The sequence below is a fragment of the Crinia signifera genome, chromosome 2 (genome assembly GCF_055691185.1).
Source record: "Crinia signifera chromosome 2, ASM5569118v1, whole genome shotgun sequence".
Classification (NCBI taxonomy): Eukaryota; Metazoa; Chordata; class Amphibia; order Anura; family Myobatrachidae; genus Crinia; species Crinia signifera.
The window spans coordinates 23,962,365-23,986,291 of record NC_139218.1 but is presented as its reverse complement, the minus strand read 5'-3'; the positions used below and the strand labels follow the sequence as shown (position 1 = coordinate 23,986,291).

At 45.2% G+C, this 23,927-nt stretch overlaps 2 protein-coding genes across 2 annotated transcripts in view; one reads left to right on the top strand and one right to left on the bottom strand.

Moving 5' to 3' along the window:
- Positions 1 to 12,819, top strand: part of CLIC6 (CLIC family member 6) — a 29,167-nt gene extending 16,348 nt beyond the window's left edge. Inside the window, exons 2-6 of the mRNA XM_083171758.1 lie at positions 714 to 823; positions 5,059 to 5,184; positions 7,174 to 7,280; positions 10,143 to 10,324; positions 10,635 to 12,819. Coding sequence (XP_083027884.1) covers positions 714 to 823; positions 5,059 to 5,184; positions 7,174 to 7,280; positions 10,143 to 10,324; positions 10,635 to 10,799 — 690 coding nt within the window. The 3' untranslated portion in view covers positions 10,800 to 12,819. The remainder of the gene's footprint in view (positions 1 to 713; positions 824 to 5,058; positions 5,185 to 7,173; positions 7,281 to 10,142; positions 10,325 to 10,634) is intronic.
- Positions 12,820 to 14,810: 1,991 nt separating this feature from the next.
- LOC146058695 (uncharacterized) lies at positions 14,811 to 23,223 on the bottom strand. Its single transcript, XM_083170954.1, has 4 exons — positions 23,021 to 23,223; positions 19,655 to 19,689; positions 17,225 to 17,372; positions 14,811 to 15,168 (listed from the first exon to the last, which is right to left on the bottom strand). The coding sequence occupies exons 1-4, from the start codon at positions 23,118 to 23,120 to the stop codon at positions 15,134 to 15,136; spliced, it is 318 nt and encodes a 105-aa protein (XP_083027080.1). The 5' UTR covers positions 23,121 to 23,223; the 3' UTR covers positions 14,811 to 15,133.
- Positions 23,224 to 23,927: the final 704 nt, after the last annotated feature.

Sequence of the window (23,927 nt, the reverse complement as noted above, 5' to 3'; positions counted from 1 at the left end):
ACCTTTACTGATTACCCAAGATTTGGTCTGTTGGAGGGGCCGGGGATGCTATCGATAAGGGAGAACCAGATTGGTTTACCTCCATCGATGGCACAGCAGAACCGATGGTTTTTTTTCTTCTTTCAGTGTGCGGAACAAGGAACATAGCTCCGGCCCTGAACAACCCTGGAGCCTTGCCCCCACGTTCTGCTTGGCCTACTGGTCAGTCACTCAAAGAAAATGGATGACCATCAATAGCAAAAACTATCGATGGTCACCCGTTACATAGTTTATGACCATCGATGGCTGGTTTCAGTATCGCCATTGATGGCAACCATTGATGGTGGCTTCCCCGATGGCCATTCCTACTTCACCCCCCTCTTTTCATCATCTCCTTATATTAACCATGCTACCTCTGCATTGCAGCTGTCCAAAAGGTGTTGGAACGCTCAGAGCCACTGACCATTCTTATATTGCCCCACACATTGGCAGCACTGATAATGGCAGAGATGCAAAGCACACACCAGTGCATAGGGGAGAGGCAATGGCCCTTATTCAGATTTGATCGCGGTACAAATTTTTTCTCACAATGGGCAAAACCATGTGCGCTGCAGGTGGGGCAGGGAACTTGGCTGCACCTTTACCTCAAAGGAACGTAAATACCATCTTTAGCATGATTCGGATTGTCGCAGACATTTGCACTAAACCTTTGCGACCTCGTCTTTTTTTTCCAGGCCGGGAGCGATGGTGAAAGTATCGGCAACTGTCCATTCTCTCAGCGGCTGTTCATGATCCTCTGGCTGAAGGGCGTCATATTTAATGTTACCACCGTGGATTTGAAGAGGTAAGTTCATTCAGGTTGTCATAATGGCCCTTATTCTAGTTGAATCGGACGGATGGGTATTTTCGGACAGGAACTGTGTGTTCTTAGCCCCGCCTTCCATACGGATCGCTCACACCGTCCGTATGCGGTAAGATGCCGACCGAACGGACCGCGAGTGGATGTTTCATGCGAACACCTCCTCCATCTGTGGTAACTTCCCTCACCATCGAATGCTGGACCGAGCGGTCAGACAGCACCGAGTGCTCCAGACCACTCGGGCATTTCTCCCTGCAAGAGCAGGGATATGGGCGGGCAGCTGGCATCCGGCAATGTCATATGTCCGCCCCCTACACGTGCGTCACAACCGCATTACCATACGTACGTCCAGCGTTTTCATGGGAACGCCCATGAAACGCGGGGTGTACGCATATGGTAATGAGCCCAAACAGCCCTTCACGCCCCTCTCCACCCCCTGTTCGGATTGTTCCAACCGATCGTTTTCTGTACGGTATTCACACAGTGTTCGGACGTGTGCGGCATTCGCACATGCGCAGATACGCCTCCGCACATGCGTAAAAACCAACCATCGGCTGTCCGTCCGCATTCGGAGCCATTCAATCAGAATAAGGACATCTTGGGCAAAATTTACTAAGAATATGACTACATCTCAGTCATATTCGTATTTTGGATACTACAGAATACGAATGGCATCGGTAGTGTATTTGTATTTGGAAGTCGTATATTTTTCCCCAAAAATTTACTAACCTGTCATATTTTTACAATTCATATTGTTGATGGCGTATTTGGTCATATTTTGCGTATTCGTATATTGGTTTCCGTACGTATTTTTGCTGTTTTTATGCCTTGTATGTGTGTGATTTATACGTACGTATTTTTGCTGTGTTTATGCCTTGAATGTGTGTGATTTATACGTACGTATTTTTGCTGTTTTTATGCCTTGTATGTGTGTGATTTATACGTACGTATTTTTGCTGTTTTTTTGCCTTGTATGTGTGTGATATATATGTACGTATTTTGAAGAATACGCACATAAATTTTGCATAACAGTAAGTAACTTTGTGGTTGGCTAAAAGTATAAACTTGGGAGTGTTCTCCCAGCTATATAAAAAAAAAACACACGCTCCCTAGCTCCTTGTGGGTTAGAAAGGCGTGGTGTGGAGAGTGCAGGAGAGGTTGGAGTTTGCTGAGTTATCTAGTGATTGTTGAGTGGTTTATTTGTTTGAAAGTTTTCTTGTGGTTTTTGTTGTCATTTAATTTTGTATTGTCTTTATTTGTGAGTGAAGGTTATATGTGTTTGTGTGTGAGAGAGGTAAAGGGGTGTTCTTTGTTTGTTTGTCTTTTATGTTTCAGTGTGTTGTTTGTTCTTGTGTGTGCAATGTCTGCATCTGATAGTGAGAGGAGTCAGGTGGGGGAGGATTTAACGAGGGATACCCAGCCTCCGAGGAACCTGCACAAGCTGCTGCTGATGTTTCTGCTTTAATGCATATATCAGGACATCAGGTATCCCACAGCCCACAGTGAAAACTTCTCAGTGTATAAATGAGTACCAATCTCTGTTTGTAACAAGCAGAGAAGTGTAAGGCACACATGTGTTCATGGGAGTAGCTGTGGGCTAATATCTGAGTCATTTCACATGTGAAAATATTAAACGTGAAAAACACCTGGAAATCAGTATTTTTCAGTGGATATTTTGTTACGATTTGTACTTGTTTACACCTAGTATTCGTATGTATTTATAAATACGAAATGTTAGTAATTTTCAAATTAACATGGGAGTAAATGTAAATTACAAGTCATATTCTTTCGATGGCAGATTTATTCGTATAACTACAGGAATACGAACACTACTGGTAGGATCGGCCGTAAAAAGACAAAACACTAACGTACCACCACATTATTTAATTTGAAAAATACGAATATGTGTCCGAATATGACTGAATATGAATACGCCAATTCCTACCGTGTTTTGCTTAGTAAATGTCCCCCCTCGTGTGCAAAGGGCTGTGACGGGCAGTGATAGAACACCTTTCTGGAGAAGTCTTAATAAATACGCGCCAAAGTCCTATAGGCTTACAGAGGTTGTGGACCTTCGTGGTTTTATGTCCAAGAGACCACCCCATTCTGACTTGAGCCATCAAAAGAATGTAGTGAAAGGGGAATGTGCAAACTTGTCTAGTAATGTTTCTTCCTGGAGATTCATGGGCAAGATAGGAAAATAGGGTGGGATTTGAGGACGCAGTATGTGTCAAAAAAGTGGGTGGGGCAATTGCATCATGAAACCCCCCGGTCTCTGGGTGTCAGGGCCAGATTAAGCCTTCGGGGGGCCCGGGGCACTTTAGACAGGAGGGCCTTCTCCCACTTGTCATTACTGGCCGCAAACTGCATGGGAGAATATTACACTGTCAAAACACAGAGTAAAGGCAGTATAAACTTGGTCAATGGGTAACTGCAGGGGGGGGGGGGGATTAATATAAACACAAACATATATATAATACCACATGAAAAGCCTGTGTTTGTCCCTCTGTACCTTACTCTGTAGGAGCCCTGACAGGCTCAGTGCTGCCTCTAATTAAAAACCCTCCCATGATGAGTCCGCTGCTACTGTCCTCCATGGGCCTGAGAAGCATATGATGAGCTCCACCAAGCAGAGCTCAGCACAAGCCTCTTGGCCTCTGACCTCTTGTGCAAAGTCTCATGGGACTTAGTCAACTCCCAGTAATGCACTGCACACTTATGCAGTCAGTGTGCCTTGGCTCCCGATGCTCAGCACCATTAATCATTGTCACATTGGCAGATTGGTGAAGATGCAGAACTGCCCCACTCCCATGCACAAAACCTTTAGCTAAAAAACAAAAAGAAAATACATACTAACCACAGGGGGCCCCTGGAGAGACCCAGGGGTACTGACCCTCTGTGCCCCCACCTTAATCCAGCCCTGCTGGGTATATTTTGGGGAGCTGTGGCTTGATAACATTTTTGTCAGGACTGTACCCACGTTGTGGCATATATGTGCTCCAAAGGAGTGTGGGAGGTCTCCCCCAAATTCTTTAGCCTACCAGATAATCCATGAGAGTAGCCGCAGTGGGGTCGCTGGTGTGAAATGTCAATTCAAAACGTGACTTCAGTACCCTCTGTGATTGTTATTATTGTATTTTAGTCATATATGCGTACCCTCCTGCATTCTGCAGGAGTCTCCCTGAAATAGCAGCAATCTCCCTCATTAGTCTAGCAATCTCCCTCATGTCACCTAGCCCACATTACACTGTTACATCATAGTTACCTCCCCTCCTGCATTTTGCAGGAGACTCCCTGACATAGCAGCAATCTCCCTCTCTCCCTCATTAGTCTAGCAATCTCCCTCATGTCACCTAGCCCACATTACACGGTTACATTTTTGGGGAAAAAAGGAATGAGAGATAGATACATTTACATTGAATCATCAGCACCATTTCCCAGCACTTTACCAAGTACAGTATCTCTTACTAACTGCTTTGGGGCTCATCTACATTTGGATAGAAGTAATTTTAAAAGATTCCTCTCAGATGTAGCAGTACACACCCACGCTTCTAGGTGCCACGTTCACAATCTCTTTTCACAATCTCTCCATTTATGGAACTAGCCACACCCTTTGGGTGGAGCACTGCACGCTACCTCAATGGGGCGCTGCGCAAAATTCTATTGCCAACTATAATCTCCCTGAAACTAGTTTTCAAAAGTAGGCAAGTATAAATGTTTCTCAATTCTGAGCGCGACGGTTTCCTCCTTTAGAAAATCACTGTATTCTGAGACGCCCTGAAGGTTCCTTTGTTCCTGGGAAATGTGTGACACAAGGCTCCCTGTTCCTGCCTGTTTGCCTGTTCCGTGTACCGTTGCCCTCAGTGCAAACATTGGCAGGTGCAGTTTATTTTGCAATTAAACCATAGAGTCTTGCACCTTTGTGTGACCCTTATTATGGGATATATATTCGACATGATCAAACGATTGACTGTGTCTAAGATGGACAGGTTCAAACGGTCAACAGGTTTTTTTCCAACTTTTGTTTGATTTAACATCCGCGTGGACTACAATTGCAACTGGTATTCTCATCTGATAAATGATAGATAAAGGAGGTGATAGAACGTGCCCTAATCACTGGTCCTTCTGGCAGTTGGTTATAAAGTCTGATGAATGCACGAGGAGTATATAAGACTGTCGTGTAGTAAATCTGGTGGTGTTCTACTGTCCCCTCCGCACAGGAAACCGGCAGACCTACAGAACCTCGCACCAGGAACTAACCCACCGTTTATGACGTTTGATGGAGAGGTGAAAACCGACGTCAATAAAATAGAGGAATTCCTGGAAGATAAACTAACAGTGCCAAGGTACGTGTGTGTGATTGGGTGTAGTCTTCCTCACACGCCTGTGAGAAGCTGCATTGTCCTTGAGGCACTCTGGAAGTTGGAATGTTGGGGCGGTGGTGGCGCAGGGCCAAGGGGACGTCCAACGTCCCATGGCCGTCCCCATGAAAACGCTGGATGTTCCCATCGGCGGGGGGGGGGGGACGACAGTCCCAGATAACATTTCTCTTGATCCATTTACTGTGTTGTCTACCTAGTTAACAGTTGGAACTTTAGCATGGGTTGGGTTGAACAATTGGGATAAGAGTGCACTTTATGACCAATATATGGTCACTACATACATAACAGATATGTAAAGCGCAACTGAATATGCTGCGCTATTTAAGAAACTGTTAATAAATAAATAATGTGCATATTAAACAGTGGTTCCCAGCCTGTCCCGCATCACAGTGCCCTTGAGACTAAAGCTGGGTACACATATGTACAATTTCATTTTTCTTGCGACCGTTCGTTCGACCGAATACACGTTCGACCGTCCAAAACATACGACCGTTCTGCGCGTACACATATGTACAATTTTACTTGCGACGTCCGATGTACTCCCGTCCAAACAATCGCAAGAAGAAGTATATGAGAGACCCTGTAACCCTTTGCCTGCTGTTTTAACTAATGTGTGTTTAATGCCTCACTGCCCAACACTTTAGAGGCATCACTTTAAGACATTAATCAATGTTGAAGTTTTAATAGTGTGTTATGGTGCCCTGCAAAGAGCTTCCAGCCCACTCTATTAAAACTTCAACATTGATTAATGTCTTAAAGTGATGCCTCTAAAGTGTTGGGCAGTGAGGCATTAAACACACATTAGTTAAAACAGCAGGCAAAGGGTTACAGGGTCTCTCATAATGCAGCATACCACCGTGCTTTGTCAAACTGTCAAGCATATCGATCGAACATGCGTACACACTTCACTTTTGTTCCGATATGGAGCCGTCCTGTCGGATGAAATATTAAGCAGCAAAAGCTAGGTACACATATATACAATCGTCGGGCCGTTCTTCCAATCTGGGGGCAAACGGCCGTTCGATTGTATAGGTGTGTACGCTGTCCCAATTGCTGCTGTGCGATCGATAAACGGCCAAAAACGCTCTTGGCCGTCCACGGTCGGTCGCTCGAAGGTTCTTTGCTGCTTAATATTTCATCCGACAGGACGGCTCCATATCGGAACAAAAGTGAAGTGTGTACGCATGTGTGATCGATATGCGCTTGACAGTTTGACAAAGCACGGTGGTATGCTGCATTATGAGAGACCCTGTAACCCTTTGCCTGCTGTTTTAACTAATGTGTGTTTAATGCCTCACTGCCCAACACTTTAGAGGCATCACTTTAAGACATTAATCAATGTTGAAGTTTTAATAGAGTGTGCTGGAAGCTCTTTGCAGGGCACCATAACACACTATTAAAACTTCAACATTGATTAATGTCTTAAAGTGATGCCTCTAAAGTGTTGGGCAGTGAGGCATTAAACACACATTAGTTAAAACAGCAGGCAAAGGGTTACAGGGTCTCTCATATACTTCTTCTTGCGATTGTTTGGACGGGAGTACATCGGACGTCGCAAGTAAAATTGTACATATGTGTACGCGCAGAACGGTCGTATGTTTTGGACGGCCGAACGTGTATTCGGTCGATCGAACGGTCGCAAGAAAAATGAAATTGTACATATGTGTACCCAGCTAAAGAACCTTCGACCGACCGACCCTGGACGGCCAAGAGCGTTTTTGGCCGTTTATCGATCGCACAGCAGCAATTGGGACAGCGTACACACCTATACAATCGAACGGCCGTTTGCCCCCAGATTGGAAGAACGGCCCGACGATTGTATATATGTGTACCTAGCTTAAGGATTTAGGCAGCTCATGGCTCCGCCTACAAAGAATTCCAGACCAATTTGTTTTATTTGGGATGAGACCACCATTGTTTAGGATTCTCACTGCTTTGTTTTATATGTTGAAGGCATCCTAAGCTTGCACCAAAACACCCAGAATCCAACTCGGCAGGAAATGATGTGTTTGCAAAATTCTCAGCCTTCATAAAAAATCCCAGGATGGATCTAAATGAAAGTATGTACTGGTAATATGCTCAATACTATCCCTTTAATGCTATACGTTGTCTTTTACTGCAATTCGCCTCCCATTCTACTGTACTGCTTATTGCAATACACTCCCTCTTTCCTGCAATACACTGCCTCTTACTGCAATGCACTGCCTCCCACTGCAATACACTGCCTTTTTCCTGCAATACACTGCCTCTTACTGCAATACACGGCCTCTTTCCTACAATACCCTGCCTCTTACTGCAATGCACTGTCTCTTACTGCAATACACTGCATTGTTCCTGCAATACACTGCTTCTTCCTGCAATACGCTGCCTCTTTCCTGCAATACGCTGCCTCTTTCCTGCAATACGCTGCCTCTATCCTGCAATACTCTGCCTGTTTCTGCACTACGCTGCTTCTTTCCTGCAATACGCTGCCTCTTTCCTGCAATACACTACCTCCCCTGCAATATATTGGTTCTTTCCTGCAATACGCTGCCTCTTTTTGCAATATGCTGCCTCTTTTTGCAATACGCTGCCTCTTCCTGCAATACACTGCCTTGTTCCTGCAATACACTGCTTCTTCCTGCAATACGCTGCCTCTTTCCTGCAATACGCTGCCTCTTTCCTGCAATACGCTGCCTCTTTCCTGCAACACGCTGCCTCTTTCCTGCAATACTCTGCCTCTTTCCAGCAATATACTGCCTCTTACTGCAATACACTGCCTCTTTCCTGCAATACATTGCCTCTTACTGCAATGCACTGCCTCTTTCTTGTGGTACACTGCCTCTTTCATGTAGTACACTGCCTCTTTCCTGTGGTACTTGTCCGGTGGTATTTGCAGTGGGGCAGGCAGTGGACTGTGTCTGTGGTTTGTAAAGAGTGGAGATTGCGGTGGAATATGGGCCTATTCTAAGGGAATTCCTTCAATGTGTGTTATGGTGGAAGGTTTGAGGGACTTACGTGGACTATTGAATTATATTAAAATGTTCATAGCTCATAGAGACCATTTTACCTTGGTTGCCCATCACTTCTTTTTGTTCTTCTGAGATACGACCTCTAGAACTGTAGTCTCTATTTTGGCCCGAGTTTCACCTATGACCTGTATAGTGGCATCATTGTTTCTGCTGTCATACCCAGCATATTGACTTTCCTTTTGCTTTACTACCTGGAATGGCGACCTGTCATTGTTTATGATACTTTTTTGGGGCATTTGAGTATTTTTAATGCCATAATTTAGAATTGTGTCATGTTAATCAGTTCACTGTGACCATTCCCTTAGTATGTCTTGTTCCCCATCCACCCAAGAGTCAGATTAAGAGGCAGAGGCAATGGAGTCATCTGCCGCCGGGCTCCTGCTCCCAAGGCGGGCACCTCTCCTCCCCTGCGAGTTTGAATCAGTTAATTAAAAGCCGTAAATATCGCTTCTGTGACTGACTCCTCCGCCTAACATAATTTTTTGCAAGTGTCTCACCCTGTATTAGAACCCATGACCTGCCTTAATGGAGACAGGGGTTGGGATCATTTGGTCTACAGCATTATGGTTGACAGTCATTAGGTCGACACCATTAGGTCGACATGGGCAAAGGTCGACATGGTTTTAGGTTGAAAGGTCGTTAGTTCAACAGGTCATTAGTTCGGCATTGTCTAGGTCGACAGTCAAAAGGTCAACATGGTGTTTTTCACTGTTTTTTTTACCTGAATGTCAACACAGTCGACCTGGACACAGTTTAAAGTGCACCGCATCCCCTCGCATCGCTCTCTGCGCTCGGTATGCATTGGGCACGGTGCCCCGCTACACTCGCCACACTATTTTATTCTCCCACCACGCCCTAGTGGATGGTAGTGCATGAAATACCGCCTGTCGGCACATGTTGGCTCAAAAAACTGTGAAAAACTCCATGTCAACCTTTTTGACTGTCGACTTAGACAATATTGAACTAATGACCTGTCGAACTAACGACCTGTTAGACCAATGACCTTTAGACCTAGAACCATGTCGACCTTTTCCCGTGTCGACCTAGACCCATGTCAACCTTTTCCCATGTCAACCTAATGGTGTCGACCTAATGACTGTCGACCATAATGCTGTAGACCAAATGACCGCATCCCAGAGACAGACATCTTACTGATTGAGCCATTTGGGGGCATAAATCTTTATCTTGCCTCCGGGCAACTGGAAAAAACTTACACCACTGTTACCAGGCCTTAGGCAATGTAGTGGTTCAGACACCAGTGGAAGTAGTGTGGCCTTCCCCTTCGCTAGCGACACTAATGAACAAAACACTTTTCATTTACACGTCTGGTCTAATCCGAGACCCCAAAATTGAATTAGCTTTGGCATTACCTGCATCCAAAATAAAATCATGTTACGTTTGTGCTGTTATTCGGTTTGTTTCTGGCGGTAGACAGCTGCTAAATCTAAAGCAATGGTGAACAAGGTCAAAAGGTCAACATAAAAGATAGACAGTGCTTAAAGTTCACCGGTTCAAAAGACGGACACGATATTGGTCAACACAGATGTTTTTTAAACATTTTCAACTTTGTCATCATCGACGTGGACTACGATTGAGCGGTTGTGGAGCGTGGCACCTTGACAGAAGTGTGGCAGGGGTAGCAAGCCCGTGAGGGCACACATATACACTAAATTGGCTCAGATATGGTTCACCCTACAGAATGGCGCCAGAAAAAAACCACAAATAAACTTGTCAACTATTTTCATGTTGACCTTTTGACCTCGTTTTCCTTTTGACCCTGTCCACCATTTTGGGGGTTGACCTATTGACTGTCTATCTTTTTTATAGATCTATCGAAACACACGGCATACGTTATGTTTTTTTTATAGAGTAATTCAGACATTATTTATTATTAAAATTTCTTTCCCACAGCTCTGGAAAAAAACTTGCTGAGGTCATTAAAAAAGCTCAATGACTTTTTGAATTCCCCGCTGCCTAACGAGATCGATGCCTATTCTACAGAGGAAATCACCATCTCCAACAGGTCGTTTTTGGACGGGAATGATCTGACGCTAGCAGACTGCAACCTGTTACCGAAACTCCACATAATAAGGGTTTGTCCAATAGTGACATTTGCTATGTAGTGTTAATGACGTAATTACTAGTTGTATATTTGTTTTTCGAAAATGTTCCTCCAGGGGTATAAAAATTGGAATGCCACATTGACTCAAGGTATTCCCGCCACCCACGCATAGCCGAAGCAGCCATATTGTAGGCTTGGCCAACAATGGTGACAGATTATACTTTCACAGGAACCAGTGACATCACTGAAGCATGTGACCACACTCTGATTAGTATCAGGCCACAAAATGGCTGCCTTGATTTTGCGAAAAGTGATCACCTGTTTTTCTTGTCTTTTCAAAGGTGGTTTGCAAAAAGTTCCGGAACTTTGATATCCCGGCAGAGATGACTGGAATTTGGAGATACCTACAAAATGCCTATGCCAGAGATGAGTTCACCAATACATGCCCAGCAGACTACGAGATAGAATTTGCATATTTTGGTGTCGCCAAAAGAATGAGTCCATGAAACTGATTTGTTCCCTATTTGCAATATCCTACATGCAGTATTTTTTTTGGAAAGGGGTTATTTTTTTTGCCTCAGCTTAAAAACTGGGGCAGGTATGTGATACAGAGCATCCGTGCTCGGGCCAGCGGTTTTGGCAACACTGGGGCTGATGATCTGTTTCTAAGAAGCTGGGCTCCAGCTAGCGGGCGGGGAACCTTAGTTAAGACAAAAGTACATCTGTCACATATAGCTGAGGCAGCCATTTTGTAAGCCATATATTCAGGAGAATGTTGGCTGTTAATTTGGCCATACTGTACACAGATTCCTAGTGATCTGACATCCTGCACTCAAGTCAAGGCTGATTTAAATTCCCAGGCTGAAATCCCAGGATTTTATTGGACAGTTCACAAAATGGCTTCCTCCGCTGTGTGTAGGAGTAGGCAGGTACACTTGATGAGAACATAGTTAACAACGATCCATAAAATCCAGGGACGGTCTCAGAATCTAAAGATTTGTTCTTGGAAAGGTCTATATTTTTCAAGAACAACCAAATGCATAATACAATTTGGAATTTAGGGTCAGTTGCTGCAAATTCTCAAAGATATGAGCCGCCATTTTGAAAATAGACATTAACATAATTTCTGAGGTAAAATTTCAGTAAACATGTCCCTTTAATCATATAATATACAGGCAATTAATTGTGAAAGCCTAACGCCTATTCACGGTATATTAAATTTGTCTGTTTGCTTGTTAATGAAAATTCTACTACATATTTATATTTATGAACAACTTTTTGCTGCAGTTTATTCATTTCTTCATATTGTATACTGTGAATCTATTTTCTCACAAGGAAGAATACATATACTATGTCAATCGATCTAAAATGGTGGACTTTTGTAAGGTACTTCACTGGGACTCTGGTTAGGTTCATCAGGGGGCGGGCGTTGGTTTGATACATCAGGGGGGCTTTGGTTAGGTACAACAGTGTACAGGTTTCTCTGTATTTGCAACCAGCTGAGATCTAGGGATGGACATCGCATTGCGATGTTTTCCCAACCGTCGATATTTACATTTCGATGGTAGTGGATTTATCATTCATATGATATGATTCATATCTTTTTTTCTATGGAAATCTTTTGATGCAATGGTCAGTTACCATCACATCGAAAGACTTGATGGTGGCTTCTGATGTCCATCTCTACTGAGAACTCCAGATTGTTAATGGATAGAAGTGGGTGGGGCTTATCCTGGTAAGGTAGAGCTTACAGCAACTTACCACACCCCCTCTGTGATAAGCCTCGCCCACACCGCAGGACAACTAAACCCGAAATACAAATTGACTTATAAAGAAGTAATATATATACAAATATATAAAGAAATATATCAGAAATAACAGATGTGACTCCTACTAAGCCATATTAGTCTGAATATAAGCTGTTATAAAACTACCTAGCAAAATGTTACTGGCATATACATCTAATGAAGTCTTGCAGCATTGTACCTTACACCACTTTCCAACATTAGGGGCCAGATGTAAGTTGAAAAGTGAAAAAATGGAGAGTGATAAACCACTAACCAATCAGCTCCTGCCTGACATGTCACAAGCTGTGTTTAAAAAAAAAACAGACAGACTAATAATTCACGAGGATGCGGCCTTCTCTCAAATATATTGTGTGCTCCAACAAAATGGCTGCCTTTACTGTTGCCTACAGGAGCATCTTGGGCTAGATTCTCTAAGCTTCAAAAGGGATAAAATAGAGAGTGATAAACAGCCAGCCAATCAGATCCTGCCTGACATGTCACAGACTGTGTTTGAAAAATGTCAGGCAGAAGCTGATTGGCTGGCTGTTTATCACTCTTCATTTGATCACTTTTGAAGCTTAGTGCATCTGCCCCTTGTGAGAGACCGGGCCATGTTTTGTTGTGTAAAGTTTTGTTAATTGTCACCAATCTCATGTTGTTGTCGCTGAAAACAATTAATGCGTATTCACTATTCACATGCCTTAAATGTTTATTACTAAACGATTGAGATTTAACTATGCATTGCAAATTGTCCTGTCGTTCTTTAATTGGTCTATGAAAATAAAGATTACACATTGTTAAGATGGAGAACTTATTACCCAGTGCACTGTATATTGGAAGTGTGTAGTCTTATAAGAATTCATGTCATTTCTATATAGATTATGGGGCCCAATTATCATGTTTTGCATATTCAATGTGGTCTGGGCGGGATCTTACCGCCCAGGATCGCATTGCAATATGCAATCCCATCGGCGGTACGTACAAGGGAGATTCAGAGCCTGTCCCGGCAATGCACTATGACGGCTGCCAGGGGACCCCGCCATCATCATGGCCCCACCCCTGCTGTGGCATGTTGTGATTGGCTGCAGTGGCGTGAGGGGAGGTCCCAAATGTCTGCAGGTATTGTCTAAGGGCCAGATGTACTAAGTCTTGAAAAGTGATAATGTGGAGCGAGATAAACTATCAGCCAATCTGCTCCTCTGTCATATTTCAGGTTGGGATCATTTGGTCTACAGCATCTTGGTCGACACCACTAGGTTGACATGGGGAAAGGTCGACATGGTTCTAGGTCGACATGGATCTAGGTTGACAGGTCATTAGGTCGACACAAGCATTAGGTCAACAGTAACTAGGTTGACAGTCAAAAGGTCGACATGGGGATTTCCACTCTTTTTGACCCGAATGTCGATACAGTCGTCATGGACACAGTTTAAAGTGCACCGCATCCCCTTGCATCGCTCGCTATGCTTCTCTCACCATGCCCTAGTGGATGGTAGGGTGTGAAATACCGCCTATCGGCACATGTCGGCTCAAAAAACAGTGAAAACGCCATGTCGACCTTTTGACTGTTGACCTAATGACCTGTCGACCTACCTAAATCCATGTCGACCTAGACCCATGTCGACCTAATGGTGTCGACCAAGATGCTGTAGACCAAATGACCATATCCCCATATTTCAAACCCAACCCGTAACATGGCAGTGAGGAGCTGATTGCTACTTTATCACTCTCCACTTTATCACTTTTCAAGGCTTAGAACATCTCGCAGTGGGGTAAATGTATGAAGCAGTGATAAGAGTGGAGAGGTGTGCCAGTGGAGAAGTTGCTCTTGGCAACCAATCAGCATTAAAGTAACATTTCAAATTTGCATACTATAAAATTATACAGAGCAGCTGATTGATCTTCTAAGATTAATGGCGATGGCAGAGATGGGAGGGGACGACAGCATTGTGTTGTGTGTGTGTTTTGTGTACCACAAAGACTATGTACTACATGAGCTGACAGTCTAGTCACCATTCTCTGTGAAAAAGGAGACCTTGGTGTTCCTGGAGCATTCTGGGGAGACCCGACTGCCGCATGAGAGTCATTGAAAACTTGACTCATTGATTTTGAGCGGCCTGTCAGTAGGTGATCAGCTAAACCGTTCCTCGAGATTTACCAACAGTTCATGTTTTCCAGACCACCTGTGGATCTGTAGAATGTTCTTAGGTTTCATGTGACAGTTAGTAATGACTGCACCTGTGCACCATCTAAGTAATCTGGAAAACGTGGACTGTTGGTAGATCTTAAGGTCCGGTTCGGCCAGCCCTGGTCTAAATCATTGTTTCCATCCTCAGTCGTAAAGGCCTAATAATAAACCTGGGGTTTGTGATACCCCGCCTTGAGCAGAAAATATCCGAGGTACTAATTCAGACACATGTGCTTAAAAATGGCTATCCGTAAAACCTGGTGTTCATTGAGAACTGCAGTTGGGAACCCTGCTCTAAATTCATGTCTTTAACATGTTCGTCCAAGTAACATTAAGATTAGATTAATTTTAAACAAAATAGACACACATAAGTAATACGACTAAAGGGACATACATTGGGCGATTTTCACCCCATTTCTAACGATCTGACTAGATTGCTTAGAACTGGAGCACTGATTGCTATGTGTGTATAGCCCCGGGGGAAGGTGACAGTCCCGCGTGTTGCCATCGCCCGCAGTGCTTGCCCTGTCTTTCCTGCTAGATTGTGCGGCCTCAGCCTCCGTGCACCCATCACCCCGTGTGTACTGGACTCAATAAAAAAACAACATTTCAAACAAGATCGTTTGTTTTTCGTCGTACAACAAATAAAGTTACTTTTGTATAAATTGTTCCTCCTTTGTGTTACACTTTTAGTTGCATTCCATCAACATATTTACATTTGTTTTGGGCTTTTTCTGTTCCACTTTTAAGTGCCGGAACAACAGCAGATTGTTCCTTGTCGCTAACTCAGCTAAGGTGAGAGTCGTTAAGGTGAGAGCTTCACCGTCGTTGGGGCTATAAAGTCCGTGGCCGCTGGACAGGATCGTCACTTGTTTTGAATACAGTATTTCCAAAAGCAAGCTGCAAGAGAGAAAAGCAAGTCACATGACATGAATGCTATGTGGCTATATATACTGTATGTATATATATATATATATATATATATATATATATATACATACACACACACACATAGATATATATATATATATATCCCCTTACCGACGCAGCCTGTTTTTGCCTTCCTGACAGAGGCCTTTTTTTCAAATCTGACATGTATCACTTAAGTGGGGATAACTTTTTTTTGCTTTTACTTATCCCAGTGATTTTGAGATTGTTTTCTCGTGACACATTGTACTTTAAATTAGTGGTAAATTTTGGTCAATACAGTTTTTTTTTTTTTTTGTGAAAAATACCAAAATGTCGTAAAAAAATTTAACATTTTGCAATTTGCAAAATGTTAAATTTTCTGCTTGTGAGACAAATAATCATACCACTCAAAATAGTTAATAACTAACATAGACCATATCTAAACTTTATTATTACATCATTATTTCAACCTCCTTTAATTTTTTTGGACACTAGGGGGCAGCAGAGTCAAACTTTTGACACATAACACAGTAAACGCTGCTTTTGGCTGTTCACGTTTGAACAGCCAATTGCAGCGATCGCCGATGGCGGGGGGCATCGCTGCCCCCCCTGGGCAATGAGGGAAGATGTCTGCTGTCAGGGACAGCAGACATCGTCCCTCTGTCACCGCGTCTATAGACGTGGTGACAGTTACAAGTCATGACGTACATTTACGTCATGTGTCGGGAAGTACATCCCGACCATGACGTAAATGTACGTCAAATGTCGGGATATATACACACATATATATAGATATATCATACAACCCTAACTTGAGTTTCTCCTCTCTGGGAGAAGCCTGGAAAGGAGACTTTTTCTGTCATTTTAGACCCCCCCCCCCCCCCTCCCCAAAGAGCCGGGAATGCCGGTATTTCACTGGTAGAGGGTGGGGGTCCAGAGGGCTGATGCGGAGGCCTGCTAAATGCGGGAGGCTTGCCCACCCTCCCAGGGGGCAGAAAGTGGACCGAATTTTCGGGACCTTCCCAGCCATTCCAGGAGGGAAGGTAAGTATGATATTTACAGTAAATATATGGAGAGAGAGATTTGAAACATTGGAACACTAATCATTTCTTCCCAAAATAACATATATTAATGGTTAGGATTTCTTGCATGTTCTGATAGCAAAATTGTGGCAGTGCATGCTGGGATGTGTAGTCCCACAACAGCTGGAGGGCCACATAGTGTGGTAGTTAAGTGTCAAAGTTCAAAATGGCCTTCTGCTTTCATCCATTGTAAATGTTTAATTATGTTATACAACCCTCAAGTGAACCTCAATGTTAGTACCTAGGGCTTGGCCCAAAAGCCCTTTTGCATGTTGGGTTTTAGCTCTGTGTCTCGTGCAATCTTGGACTTCACAAACATTACTCGTGTATATGTCAGGACCTGTTGTGGACCAGTCAGATCCAGGGCCAGATTCTCTAAGCTTCAAAAGTGATAAAATGGAGAGTGATAAACAGCCAGCCAATCAGCTCCTACCTGCCATGTCACAGACTGTGTTTGAAAAAATGTCAGACAGGAGCTGATTGGCTGGCTGTTTATCACTCACCATTTTATCACTTTTGAAGCTTAGAGAATCTGGCCCTTAATATGGCTGCACATGTGGGTGACCTGAACGTTCACAAATAAAGTTTGAATGGCCGGATCCCACAGACCTCAACTATAAATGGCCGATGTGAGCACAAGAAGGGGTAACAAGTCCAGACATATATTCCCAGCAATGCTTGTTGGCCAGTGTAGTACAATAGATGCGGATTGGAACATTATGTTCTATCAGATCCGCATTGGCCAATCAGATGTCTGTAAGGTGCAGTCCCAATTACGTTTGTTCCTATAATGAGGATATCCTGACAGAATGGGGTCTATTCCAAGGATTATAGAGTTGCAATTAAATCATTTCAGAGATAACAGTATCTTCAGTGCCGGAGCAATGGTTGTGTGCTCAGTACTACTGTAGGAATTCACACAGGGACATTGCAATCTATCTTACAGCTGGCAATAATGACAGTACCTCGTTTCTTGCTTTTCCTGGGCAAGGACTGAGACACTTTCCTAAAGTGCTTCCCCCTCATGTTATTATTGGCTGTCAGTTCGTCAGTCTGGTCGATGGATTCTTCCTGATGAAAGGAAGGATTGGATTGGTCCTCTCGCACGTCGTCCTGTGTGATAGAGACAGCATTAATGGGGGATCCATAGACATTGCTGTATTCTGCATGGGTTCCGGCATTGGCCACATTTATATGTACTACTGACCACTGGTTATCACATCCATTGCTGATGTAAGAGAGCCCATGGTCCCGTTCATAAACCACTAGACTTCTACTAGTGTAGGTATCATTCTGCACATTGGTCCTTGTACTAGGTGTGGCTCTGCACATTGGTCCTGGTACTAGGTGTGGCTCTGTACATTAGTCCCTGTACTAGGTGTGGCTTTGCACATTGGTCCTGGTACTAGGTGTGGCTCTGCACATTGGTTCTGGTACTAGGTGTGGCTCTGCACCTTGGTCCTGGTACTAGGTGTGGCTCTGCACATTGGTCCTGGTACTTGGTGTGGCTCTGCACATTGGTCCTGGTACTAGGTGTGGCTCTGCACATTGGTCCTGGTACTAGGTGTGGCTCTGCACATTGGTCCTGGTACTAGGTGTGGCTCTGCACATTGGTTCTGGTACTAGGTGTGGCTCTGCACATTGGTTCTGGTACTAGGTGTGGCTCTGCACATTGGTCCTGGTACTAGGTGTGGCTCTGCACATTGGTCTTGGTACTAGGTGTGGCTCTGGACATTAGTTCTGGAACTAGGTGTGGCTCTGCACATTGGTCCTGGTACTAGGTGTGGCTCTGTACATTAGTCCCTGTACTAGGTGTTACTCTGCACATTGGTCCTGGTACTAGGTGTGGTTCTGTACATTAGTCCCTGTACGTTCTGCACATTGGTCCTGGTACTAGGTGTGGCTCTGCACATTAGTCCCTGTACTAGGTGTTACTCTGCACATTGGTCCTGGTACTAGGTGTGGCTCTGTACATTAGTCCCTGTATGTTCTGCACATTGGTCCTGGTACCAGGTGTGGCTCTGTACATTAGTCCCTGTACTATGTGTTACTCTGCACATTGGTCCTGGTACTAGGTGTGGTTCTGTACATTAGTCCCTGTACTAGGTGTTACTCTGCACATTGGTCCTGGTACTAGGTGTGGCTCTGCACATTAGTCCCTGTACTAGGTGTGGTTCTGCACATTAGTCCCTGTACGTTCTGCACATTGGTCCTGGTACTAGGTGTGGCTCTGTACATTAGTCCCTGTACTAGGTGTTACTCTGCACATTAGTCCCTGTACTAGGTGTTACTCTGCACATTGGTCCTGGTACTAGGTGTGGCTCTGCACATTAGTCCCTGTATGTTCTGCACATTGGTCCTGGTACTAGGTGTGGCTCTGTACATTAGTCCCTGTACTAGGTGTTACTAGCATTGGTCTACATCTAAATGACATTTAAGTAGGTAGTTTTAAATAGTTTATAGTAGGTGTCCCATTTACTGAACCTCTAGTACAGTAACTATATTTCATTTGTGTCCATGGGCTGGCACCTAAATGCTTAGACTTATACCCCTTTTACACCAGAGGTTCGACCCGGGATATTGCCGTTCCAGTCCGGGGCAGGGCATGGTGTAAATGGGCTGAAAAAAAATAACACGGGTACTGTTCCCCGGGAATCTGACCCGGCAAATGTTCAGGGTCGGACACGGGGCTTATCCGGGGCTCAGGGTGGTGTAAATGGTCATTATCCGGGTTATTTGGTGGGTAGAGGGGCGCAAAGAGCTGATTGGTGCTTCTGTGGCTCTGGCAGATGATGTCATGTGCTGGAGACCCGCACAGGGCGCATGCAGCAGCGCAGCAGCAGCGTTACCACACTCTAGACCTCTATCTAGATCTATCTATCGAGATCTAGACCTCTCAGCCAAGAATTGTGCTCTCCTCCTCCAAGTGTGAAGCAAGTAGCACAGGGTGAGAAGCTGCTTCAAACTCTCAATTGCTGAAAAGTACAGCACAAACTGCAACACAGCTACTCCGTTTGCCATCTTTGCTGCAATGCTGGGAGCAGAACCGACTCCCTCCCTTTTCCCTTTCTTGTGACCTCATCTCAAACAGCCCAAAGGTCCATTTTTAATGACACCAGCAAGGAAAGACAGGGCTGATCCGTTTTCAGTGTGAAATGGCCTTACCCGGGAATAACCCGGATTGAATTGCAGTGTAAATGGGGTCTGAGGCAGGGCATGCCCTGGCAATATACCGTGTTCGATTTCCCGGGTCCTACCCGGTATTCTGGTGTAAAAGTGGTATTAGAGAAAGGGGTGAGGCGCACCAGGAACTTCCCTGTATACCGCTTGGTCTAGACACAAGACACACTCACACAGATACAGATACAGGATGCAGGTCTTCCCAAGTTACTTACCATTCTGTTCTTCTTCCCAAATAATTTGGAGTTCGCTAAAGTAAAAAAAAAAAACAAAAAAAACTCAAATTAAAATTGTGCATTTGGATTCCACTTTTTATAATGACTAATACAGTGACACTATGGACCGTATTCTGGTCTGTTCGCAGACGGCGTTCTTTCACACAGGGACCAATGTTTGGTGTATGCGCACACGCAGCTGCATTTCTGCACATGTGCATATGCCGGGTGCATGTGGCCACGGCGAACAGACTGCAGGGGGGGGCTTTCCCATGGAAATCGCCGGGTGACGTGGTTGCTGGGGGCGGGCAGCTGACATCACCAGATCAGCTGCCCGCCCACTTCCTCCCGAATGTGCATGCATACATAAGTGACCTGAGAGTCACCACATCTTTCGGGGGGCGGGTTCTGGTGGACTCGCAAGGGTGCAAGTTGGCATCCGAGTGAGCAACCAGTATAACCCCCTGTGTCCTGTGGAATGGAGCTAATTGGACAATATTATCTTAAATGATTTAGTAATATTTTATTTGTGAGTCATCTGGGTATAACATAGAGGATTCCCCAAAAGTGGTAGGCAATCCAGTGTATAGATAGACAGGAGCGCTGACAGGTCAGCTGGGCCCCGGTAACATGGAGGGGGCAGGGCCTCTGGGTGGGGCGTGGCCATGCCACCATAAAAACAATAAACGAGAGAGAGAGTGGACAGGCTGCCGTTGCCGCTGTCTCTCTCCCCAGCTCAGCACACAGCACTGAGCAGCATGTGCTGAGCTGAGGGGAGAGGCTGTGCTGCGGCGGCAGCCTGTCATCTCTCTCCCCACTGCCCGGCTCCCTGCAACTGGGAGGGGGGAGCGGGACCGTTGTGATGCTGTTTGCCCTGCGTCAGTTTTGCTATCAGGATGTGCTAAGACTGTTGCAAGACCTGCTGGGCAGTGTAGTTCCACAGCAGCTGGAGCGTCACATGTTGAATACGCAGGACAGTGAGAATACTGTTTTACGGAGAACTTATTGTTCTTCTTCTCTGTCCATCATTCATAAAGAAAACTAATCGTTGTATTATTGGCCGCTGAGCAATATAACCTTTTAGCCTTGTACATGTTAATAAAAGGAGGCTGAAACGTCTTTTCTACTGTCACATGTGTTTGCCTAGAGAGCTGACACTTTATTAATAGATGGGTACGGCTATTCTCAGGCTAGTGCAGCCCGCGTAATGTACACAGCTCCACATTCTTCCTATGTAGCCAGTCAGTATCTGAGCAATCAGACTCAGCCAACAGTGACAGCGTCCGTTCTGGGCGGGGTACGGTATCCCCGGCTCAGTGTGAGGGCCGACTCGCTGTTCCTTGTACAGCCGCACTCACACAAGGGGTGATTATTCAATACTGATCAGACAGGGCCGAATACGCATGTGCGCATATTCGCATGTCCAGCCCCCCCTGAGGTCACATGACATCGGCGCTGACGGAAATAAAAGTAATTTCAGTCTGACTTTTATTTCCGAAGGGGAGAGAAATCATTCGATGGTCGCATGGTACCGAGGCGATTCGGCAGCGGGAGGGGGGTGGTATGTTCAGCCAAACGGCGGGCAACGTTTTGGGGTTCGCTAAGCAGCGAACAATGCTGCTTAGTGAGGCTGGCTGAATCAGGCCCACAGTGAGAGGTCAGGGAGGGACTGATACAGGCTGGAGGGCTCCACTGGGTCTTCTGTACGGGCAGTCAGGTCTGTTTTTAAAGGTCCACCAGGAATAAGGGGCAGATTTATTAAGCTTGGAGAAGAGATAAACTGGAGATAAAGCGGAGAAAAGGTAAAAGGAGATAAAGCACCAGCCAATCAGCTCCCAACTGTCTTTTTCAAACACAGTTGATTGGCTGGTGCTTTATCTCCTTTTACCTTTTCTCCGCTTTATCTCCAGTTTATCTCTTCTCCAAGCTTAATAAATCTGCCCCCTAAGTATTTTAGCACATAAATATGTAACACCCCCTAGAGGATGTTATTGGTAATAGCACCCCCCCCCCCCCCCCCCCTCTCGGTGGTGTTAAACATTGCTGCTTAATGCAGGTAGCAATAGTTGATTCAAGAACATCAATGGTCTACATACAATGTTCAATACTTTTGCCATTGATGGGGGAGGACCAAATAATTCTCTCCAATGGTACAGATCCACCCAATTATTTGGGGGTACGGAGCATAGCTCTGCCCCTGGACACCCACAAAACCTTGCTTCCAGGCTCTATTTGGCAGGGATGACCATTGGCAGACAAAACCATTGATGGTGCTGTGGGAGATGGTTTTATACCAATGAGATTAACCATCAATGGTATAATCGATGGTGACCATCAATGGTTACCCCACTGCTGGCCATCCCTAATTGCAGATACTGCAAGCTTAACATTAAGGAAGAGTTTTATAGAGAAAGGGGGAGTGGCCAAATCACAAGAAATGGGTGCAGACAAAAAAAGAAAACATGAAATGGGGGCACGGAACCTCAGCCTATAAAGAGGACCTCTTAGAGTTGGAGGGCAGCGAGTGGGGCACTGTGCCATGATGCCTAGCTAACGCTGGAGGAGAGTTAGAGACCAGGAGATAGGTCTGGAGAGAGACCACAGAGATAAAGTTTATGAGAAGCAGAGGGCCTGATTCAGAGGTGAACACAAATGCGAATGTATGCCAATGGTGCAGCAGATGGGCTCCCTTCTGCGATGCCCAACATCTGCAGCTCTAATGTGTGCATGGCATTGGCCAGTGTGTGCGCAGGATCTGCAAGTGTGTGCGGGTCTGGCCACGGTATGTGCTGGAATGGCCAGTGTGTGTGCGGGTTCGGCCAGGGTGTGCGCTGGATCGGCCAGTGTGTGTGCGGGATTGGCCAGTGTGTGTGCGCAATTGGCCAGCGCATATGCGAGTTAGGCCAGTGTGTGCGGATTCAGCCAGTGTGTTCGCTGGTTTGGCCAGTGTGCGTGCAGGTTAGGCCAGTGTGTGCACAGGATTGGCTAGTGTGTATGTGCGGGTTCGGCCAGTGTGCAGGATTGGCCAGTGTGCGTGGGATTGGCCAGTGTGTATGTGTGGGTTCAGCCAGTGTGTGCGTGGGATTGGCCAGTGTGTGTGCAGGATCGGCCAGGGTGTTCGCTGGATTGGCCAGTGTGTGCGTGGGATTGGCCAGTGTGTGTGCCCAATCGGAGGATTGGCCAGCGTGTGTGCAGGATCAGCCAGGGGGTTCGCTGGATTGGCCAGTGTGTGCATAGGATTGGCCAGTGTGTGCGCTGGATTGACCATTGTGTGCGTGTGATTGGCCAGTGTGTGCAGGATTAGTGGGAATGAGTAATACCACAGACTGCACAGGACAATACTGAGAAAGTAATGGGGAAATTTACCTCTAACACTGGTGATTTTTGCTGCAAACCTGGAACTGGCAATTTGTTCTGCTTTATCCAATAAAGCTAAAAATGTCACAATTCCGTCCTGTTCTTCCATTGCCAGACGCTCGTCATCTGTCACCTCGGTGTCTTCTAGGGAAAAACAATAATTACAGCAACTGCATTATAACTAACCATATATCCATCTATCTATCTATCTATCTATCTATCTATCTATCTATCTATCTATTGTCTGTCTGTCTATCTGTCTGTCTTACAAGTATGTCATTATCACCTATGTACAGATAGATACAGACTTGTTTGCAATGAATAGTGCACCTGCAGATGAGACTGGGGGGTAAATTTACTAAACTGTGAGAGTTGTCGCCCATAGCAACCAATCATAATCTACTTCTCATGTATGTAGCACCTTGTAGAGGATATAAGCTAGAGAGCGCGATGCTCTAAAACAGAAATGCGGCCTGAGTCCCGGAAGTCCAGCGCCGGAGCCGCACCGGCTCTGAGGCAAGAGCTGTCCCTTGTGTTAATCATCGCATATGTTAGAGCATTATTAAGAATGCAGTACCCGGCAGAGGGGGGCGATGTAGGGCGACGGATGTTAGAACATTCCGCCCAGAATCTGATTGGTTGCAAAATCTTTCATTTCTAAAAAACTCCTTACCCTTTAGTAAATTGACTCCTGGTAGTGGCTGCTGCACATTATTGCTGCTGCGGGTGTGTACACAGGGGATTACAGTATGTGTCAGATCAGGCTGCATTACTTATATCCACACGCAATCTGGCTGCTGCCCAGGAACATGTATGAGAAGTCAGATATTTTTGGTTATAATAATAATAATAAAAAGTCAGATGCAGCAGGGATGAGAATCATAGGCGAATCTAGGGGGTGGTCCGGGGGTGCACA

Excerpts from the sequence above, each read along its gene's own strand:
- LOC146058695 (XM_083170954.1), bottom strand. The coding sequence starts at position 23,120 with ATGGAAGAACAGGACGGAATTGTGACATTTTTAGCTTTATTGGATAAA. Across the intron at positions 19,690-23,020 it reads AAAAATCACCAGTGTTAGAG|CGAACTCCAAATTATTTGGG; the intron begins GTAAATTTCCCC and ends TTTTTACTTTAG. Across the intron at positions 17,373-19,654 it reads TTGGGAAGAAGAACAGAATG|GACGACGTGCGAGAGGACCA; the intron begins GTAAGTAACTTG and ends TCTATCACACAG.